The sequence below is a fragment of the Salvelinus fontinalis genome, chromosome 10 (genome assembly GCF_029448725.1).
Source record: "Salvelinus fontinalis isolate EN_2023a chromosome 10, ASM2944872v1, whole genome shotgun sequence".
NCBI lineage: Eukaryota > Metazoa > Chordata > Actinopteri > Salmoniformes > Salmonidae > Salvelinus > Salvelinus fontinalis.
Window position 1 is genome coordinate 38897532 of NC_074674.1, and position 7500 is coordinate 38905031.

General features: G+C 51.5%; 1 protein-coding gene across 3 annotated transcripts in view; it reads left to right on the forward strand.

Annotated features, from left to right (window-relative positions):
* Window positions 1-7500, forward strand: part of LOC129864132 (arfaptin-2-like) — a 71101-nt gene that overhangs the window by 32639 nt on the left and 30962 nt on the right. For 2 of the 3 annotated variants that reach the window (XM_055936781.1, XM_055936782.1), the window contains exon 3: window positions 6113-6145. The exons of the other annotated variant lie outside the window; for it this stretch is intronic. In XM_055936781.1, the coding sequence (XP_055792756.1) occupies window positions 6113-6145 (33 nt within the window). The remainder of the gene's footprint in view (window positions 1-6112; window positions 6146-7500) is intronic. 3 annotated transcript variants of the gene reach the window in all.

Consider the following 7500-nt stretch of genomic DNA (forward strand, 5'->3'; position numbering starts at 1 on the left):
GGAGGGAGAGGGGGAGAGTAGGTTAACAGGCTGGCTCACGATCTGGACTGGAAGCGTCTTCCTTTGTTAGCCAGTCCTTTAGTCAAACACTCCAGACACAGAGACACAGAGACAGACTGTAGGCCCACAGTGAAGCTGCATCTCTATTGGTGTAACCAGAGCCCGTAGCCACTGGTCCAAAGTGTTGGACACGCAGCCTAGCAGTGTGTTGAAGGAGGATGTTTTTCCCTCAGGGGTCAAAGAGTCAGGGTTATTTATTGTTCCTAGCTGAATATTAACATACGTTGTCATAGCAACACGTCCGTTTTCTTTCCCGAAAACTGCTGTAACTTTGTCCTTGGAGCGTTAACCTAGTCCAGTTGTTCTCCGTTATTACTGGGCTGGTCCAGGCTGCTGGTCCAGTTGTTCTCCGTTATTACTGGGCTGGTCCAGGCTGCTGGTCCAGTTGTTCTCCGTTATTACTGGGCTGGTCCAGGCTGCTAGTCCAGTTGTTCTCCGTTATTACTGGGCTGGTCCAGGCTGCTGGTCCAGTTGTTCTCCGTTATTACTGGGCTGGTCCAGGCTGCTGGTCCAGTTGTTCTCCGTTATTACTGGGCTGGTCCAGGCTGCTAGTCCAGTTGTTCTCCGTTATTACTGGGCTGGTCCAGGCTGCTGGTCCAGTTATTCTCCGTTATTACTGGGCTGGTCCAGGCTGCTGGTCCAGTTGTTCTCCGTTATTACTGGGCTGGTCCAGGCTGCTAGTCCAGTTGTTCTCCGTTATTACTGGGCTGGTCCAGGCTGCTGGTCCAGTTGTTCTCCGTTATTACTGGGCTGGTCCAGGCTGCTGGTCCAGTTGTTCTCCGTTATTACTGGGCTGGTCCAGGCTGCTGGTCCAGTTGTTCTCCGTTATTACTGGGCTGGTCCAGGCTGCTGGTCCAGTTGTTCTCCGTTATTACTGGGCTGGTCCAGGCTGCTGGTCCAGGCTGCTGGTCCAGTTGTTCTCCGTTACTACTGGGCTGGTCCAGGCTGCTGGTCCAAACTGCTGTAACTTTGTCCTTGGAGCGTTAACCTAGTCCAGTTGTTCTCCGTTACTACTGGGCTGGTCCAGTTGTTCTCCGTTATTACTGGGCTGGTCCAGTTGTTCTCCGTTACTACTGGGCTGGTCCAGTTGTTCTCCGTTACTACTGGGCTGGTCCAGTTGTTCTCCGTTATTACTGGGCTGGTCCAGTTGTTCTCCGTTATTACTGGGCTGGTCCAGTTGTTCTCCGTTATTACTGGGCTGGTCCAGTTGTTCTCCGTTATTACTGGGCTGGTCCAGTTGTTCTCCGTTATTACTGGGCTGGTCCAGTTGTTCTCCGTTATTACTGGGCTGGTCCAGTTGTTCTCCGTTATTACTGGGCTGGTCCAGTTGTTCTCCGTTACTACTGGGCTGGTCCAGTTGTTCTCCGTTATTACTGGGCTGGTCCAGTTGTTCTCCGTTATTACTGGGCTGGTCCAGTTGTTCTCCGTTACTACTGGGCTGGTCCAGTTGTTCTCCGTTATTACTGGGCTGGTCCATGCTGCTGGTCCAGGCTGCTGGTCCAGTTGTTCTCCGTTACTACTGGGCTGGTCCAGTTGTTCTCCGTTATTACTGGGCTGGTCCAGGCTGCTGGTCCAGGCTGCTGGTCCAGGCTGCTGGTCCAGTTGTTCTCCGTTATTACTGGGCTGGTCCAGGCTGCTGGTCCAGGCTGCTGGTCTATCCTGCTGGTCTATCCTGCTGGTCTAGGCTGCTGGTCTAGGCTGCTGGCCCAGGCTGCTGGCCCAGGCTGCTGGCCCAGGCTGCTGGCCCATCCTGCTGGTCCAGGCTGCTGGTCCAGGCTGCTGGTCCAGGCTGCTGGTCCAGGCTGCTGGTCCAGGCTGCTGGTCCAGGCTGCTGGTCCAGGCTGCTGGTCCAGGCTGCTGGTCTAGGCTGCTGGTCTAGGCTGCTGGTCCAGGCTGCTGGTCCAGGCTGCTGGTCTAGGCTGCTGGTCTAGGCTGCTGGTCCAGGCTGCTGGTCTATCCTGCTGGTCTATCCTGCTGGTCCAAGCTGCTGGTCCAGGCTGCTGGTCCAGGCTGCTGGTCCAGGCTGCTGGTCTAGGCTGCTGGTCTAGGCTGCTGGTCTAGGCTGCTGGTCTAGGCTGCTGGTCTAGGCTGCTGTTCTAGGCTGCTGGTCTAGGCTGCTGGTCTAGGCTGCTGGTCTAGGCTGCTGGTCTAGGCTGCTGGTCTAGGCTGCTGGTCTAGGCTGCTGGTCTAGGCTGCTGGTCTAGGCTGCTGGTCCAGGCTGCTGGTCCAGGCTGCTGGTCCAGGCTGCTGGTCCAGGCTGCTGGTCTATCCTGCTGGTCTATCCTGCTGGTCTATCCTGCTGGTCTATCCTGCTGGTCCAGGCTGCAGGTCCAGGCTGCTGGTCTTTCCTGCTGGCCCAGGCTGCTGGCCCAGGCTGCTGGCCCATCCTGCTGGTCTGTCCTGCTGGCCCAGGCTGCTGGCCCAGGCTGCTGGCCCAGGCTGCTGGCCCAGGCTGCTGGTCCAGACTGTAGGCCTACAGTAAAGCTGCATCCCTATTAGCCTGTTAACCTACTCTCCCCCTCTCCATCTACTGCCCTCTCCCTCCCTCCCTGCCCCTCCCTCCCTCCCTCCCTCCCGGATCTGCAGTCCCTGTTAACCTACTCTCCCTCCCTCCCTCCCTCCCTCCCTCCCTCCCTCCCTCCCTCCCTCCCGGATCTGCAGTCCCTGTAAACCTACTCTCCCTCCCTCCCTCCCTCCCGGATCTGCTGGCCCAGGCTGCTGGCCCTGGCTGCTGGTCCTGGCTGCTTGTCCAGGCTGCTGGTCCAGGCTGCTGGTCCAGGCTGCTGGTCCAGGCTGCTGGTCCAGGCTGCTGGTCTAGGCTGCTGGTCTAGGCTGCTGGTCTAGGCTGCTGGTCTAGGCTGCTGGTCTAGGCTGCTGGTCTAGGCTGCTGGTCTAGGCTGCTGGTCTAGGCTGCTGGTCTAGGCTGCTGGTCCAGGCTGCTGGTCCAGGCTGCTGGTCCTGGCTGCTGGTCCTGGCTGCTGGTCCTGGCTGCTGGTCCTGGCTGCTGGTCCTGGCTGCTGGTCTAGGCTGCTGGTCCAGGCTGCTGGTCCAGGCTGCTGGTCCAGGCTGCTGGTCCAGGCTATATTAACCCTGTTGTAGTTAAGGATGTGCATTTGAAACAATGTCTGTGTTGGAGTAGCCTAGTCATGTTAAAACATTATTTTAAGTAGTTTGCATGTGAGGGAGTTTTTGTGGTTTCTGTGATCTTACTGTAATCCTTCCAGTCATCTGTCTGGTGAGCATGTCAGCGGGGTGGCTGTTTTTTAAAGGGTCTCTCTCCTGTAATCTGATGCCTAGTGTTGCACTGTCTGTGGCGTAACGCAGGGAGGGCCGGTCTGTGGCGTAACGCAGGGAGGGCCGGTCTGTGGCGTAACGCAGGGAGGGCCGGTCTGCGGCGTAACGCAGGGAGGGCCGGTCTGCGGCGTAACGCAGGGAGGGCCGGTCTGCGGCGTAACGCAGGGAGGGCCGGTCTGCGGCGTAACGCAGGGAGGGCCGGTCTGCGGCGTAACGCAGGGAGGGCCGGTCTGCGGCGTAACGCAGGGAGGGCCGGTCTGGGGCGCAACGCAGGGAGGGCCGGTCTGGGGCGCAACGCAGGGAGGGCCGGTCTGGGGCGCAACGCAGGGAGGGCCGGTCTGCGGCGCAACGCAGGGAGGGCCGGTCTGCGGCGCAACGCAGGGAGGGCCGGTCTGCGGCGCAACGCAGGGAGGGCCGGTCTGCGGCGCAACGCAGGGAGGGCCGGTCTGCGGCGCAACGCAGGGAGGGCCGGTCTGCGGCGCAACGCAGGGAGGGCCGGTCTGGGGCGCAACGCAGGGAGGGCCGGTCTGGGGCGCAACGCAGGGAGGGCCGGTCTGCGGCGCAACGCAGGTATTTACTTTCTGAACAGTTAGTCATATATGTGTCTATGACACCATAGAGAATGATAAAGGACTCTTTTTTTGTATCTGTCCATTAAGGAAACTGTGAGGTTGTATTCTGAACAGGAAATCATATAAGTGTGAAAATACCCTCAATTAAAAGGTGACATTCTATACTGTGTTCTTTTCAGATTAGGGTTGTACTGATACTAGAATCGCGATATTCGGAAGCGGACAGTTTCTTGACCCCCCCCCCCCCCCCCCAAAAAAAAACGTTCTAATGTTGCAAACAAAAAGCCTTTGGTTGTCAGCACTCTTTTTTTAAGGACCAATTGAGTTAAGTCTGTTTTGTGAAGAAGAAAAAAAAAGCCCATAAATGTAGTTTTGTAGTATCGTAATACTGCTATCATGACAGCAGTTCAGATCTCATGTCTTGGTATCGTCAACATCAAGGTGATGTTCAGTTACCAAAACGTTGTCGAACGCTGCAGATAGAAATGCCATGAATAGAGCGTACCACGATTCCATTTGTCTACATGTCGGCGAGGCATGTTTGTTCTATATCACATATCTATCTATATCTGAATGTTCCCGATGCATTCTGATCTGCTGAAGGGCCCAGACTTCTCCATGGGTCAATCATTGATTAGTCAACCAATAGACATTGTAATGATGTTGCTCTGTCATTGGATAATATCGGCCAATACGAATGTTATACCAGTGCTAATAATCATATCTATTTTCTGGGGTTGATTTATTTATATATACATACATACACACTAGATGACTGACAGGGGTTTTGAAGCCACCGTGCCTCCATCTTGGCTCTCTCCCACCATTTTGTTTTGAAGCCACCGTGCCTCCATCTTGGCTCTCTCCCACCATTTTGTTTTGAAGCCACCGTGCCTCCATCTTGGCTCTCTCCCATCATTTTGTTTTGAAGCCACCGTGCCTCCATCTTGGCTCTCTCCCACCATTTTGTTTTGAAGCCACCGTGCCTCCATCTTGGCTCTCTCCCACCATTTTGTTTTGAAGCCACCGTGCCTCTATCTTGGCTCTCTCCCACCATTTTGTTTTGAAGCCACCGTGCCTCCATCTTGGCTCTCTCCCACCATTGTAAAACATATATTTTGTAAGCTTTAGAAATGCATTTACTGATGTCTCCATCTATTTTGTTTTTTTTGCCACGTTTTATTCTATTACAGACACCTTACTGCATAGTCTTTTACATTCTATTATGTGAGCTAAACATACAAATGTAACATGAAAAAATATATACCATTTTCCTTAAAGTATAATTATTTGAAAGTACTAATGCTACAGTCCCCACTACAACCACAAAATACGTAAATGCATGTCATTTTGTCCTTGGAATTTATACTGTGTAATTCCATTACTTCCTATGGAGGACTGTTTTCCTGAGGAGAGACAATATAGCCGACCGGTGGCTTCAAAGCATCTCCATGGCCGATCATTGTTTAAAACTTTGATTTCCTAGCCTGAGTGCCAGTCTGTTTGGGTTATCACACCAACTCCACGAGACAATGGCATCTATAGAGTAAGCAAGAGAGCCAACAGATCTAGGACCAGGTTACTGACTTCCTCACATCACTATATTCTGTAGCCCATCAAGAGAACTAACAGATCTGGGAGCAGGTTACTGACTTCCTCACATCACTATATTCTGTAGCCCATCAAGAGAGCCAACAGATCTGGGAGCAGGTTACTGACTTCCTCACATCACTATATTCTGTAGCCCATCAAGAGAGCCAACAGATCTGGGACCAGGTTACTGACTTCCTCACATCACTATATTCTGTAGCCCATCAAGAGAACTAACAGATCTGGGACCAGGTTACTGACTTCCTCATATCACTATATTCTGTAGCCCATCAAGAGAACTAACAGATCTGGGACCAGGTTACTGACTTCCTCATATCACTATATTCTGTAGCCCATCAAGAGAGCCAACAGATCTAGGACCAGGTTACTGACTTCCTCATATCACTATATTCTGTAGCCCATCAAGAGAACTAACAGATCTGGGACCAGGTTACTGACTTCCTCACATCACCATCAAGGCCTATTGTTGGTTTCCTTTTTGCATCCTGTCGTGATTCAGTTACACATTGTCATTTTTTCCCTTCTTTTTCTTTTCTGTCTGTCTCTTTATTTCTCCCCCCTCCATCTGTGTCCAGGTTGCTAAGCTACAGTGGAGCTTAGATGAGAAGGTAGGGAGTTTCACAATCACCAGGGTGAGAAGGACAACACTGTGTGTGTGTGTGTGTGTGTGTGTGTGTGTGTGTGTGTGTGTACACGTACTATAGATTCAAGCAATGCCACCTAATGTTTTGTCACGTTGTCTGACTTGCTGAATGAAATGGGTCTCGTAGTCATTGCAACAAGCACCATGCGTTACTTAACATGGCTGCTAGGCTGCACATGGTGTATATATTTTATAAGTTGATGACAAAGCATTAGGCAGGTTGACTGGATCTGTGTGTTGTGATTTTGACCCCCCCCCTCCTCCTCCACTAGGCTAACTCTGGTCGAAGGTCTGTCAAATCAAATCGAATCAAAATGAGGACGTGTCTCGGGGGCTCTACAATGCCACCATTGTACTTGCATATCCACCTAAATAGTTTAGCTGTGTGACCTGTGAATTGTTTTTTATTTAGGAGCAACTTTGCGACTAGAGAAATGTTAAACATTCTATTACCTCATAGTTTTCATTGCGCTCCTACATTTCTTTGTGTGCTCCTACATTTTCCAACTTAAGGGGCACAAGTGCTCCTTGTAAAAAAATACCCACTTTATTACCGACTCCTGTGATAATGAAAACAAATTGTAATTTAGGCTAAAAGGGGGCGATGCCATAGAGAAGGATAGAGGACTCTTCTTTGTATTTGTCCCATTATAGTGTCTGTTAGAGCACAGGCAGGGCCTTTGAGGTCATCTCCATTTTGAAGTAGTCACTTTTTGTTCTTCTACTATTTCTATGAGTTGGTAAACAAAATGAAAATGTGCATACTGCCTTTATACTGTAGTCTGAACAGGTATAAAGACAAGGTTGGTGATTTACTGCCCCCTGGAGGGTGTTGCCTGAACAGGTATAAAGACAAGGTTGGTGATTTACTGCCCCCTGGAGGCTGTTGTCTGAACAGGTATAAAGACAAGGTTGGTGATTTACTGCCTCCTGGAGGGTGTTGCCTGAACAGGTATAAAGACAAGGTTGGTGATTTACTGCCCCCTGGAGGGTGTTGTCTGAACAGGTATAAAGACAAGGTTGGTGATTTACTGCCTCCTGGAGGGTGTTGTCTGAACAGGTATAAAGACAAGGTTGGTGATTTACTGCCCCCTGGAGGGTGTTGTCTGAACAGGTATAAAGACAAGGTTGGTGATTTACTGCCCCCTGGAGGGTGTTGTCTGAACAGGTATAAAGACAAGGTTGGTGATTTACTGCCCCCTGGAGGGTGTTGTCTGAACAGGTATAAAGACAAGGTTGGTGATTTACTGCCCCCTGGAGGGTGTTGTCTGAACAGGTATAAAGACAAGGTTGGTGATTTACTGCCCCCTGGAGGGTGTT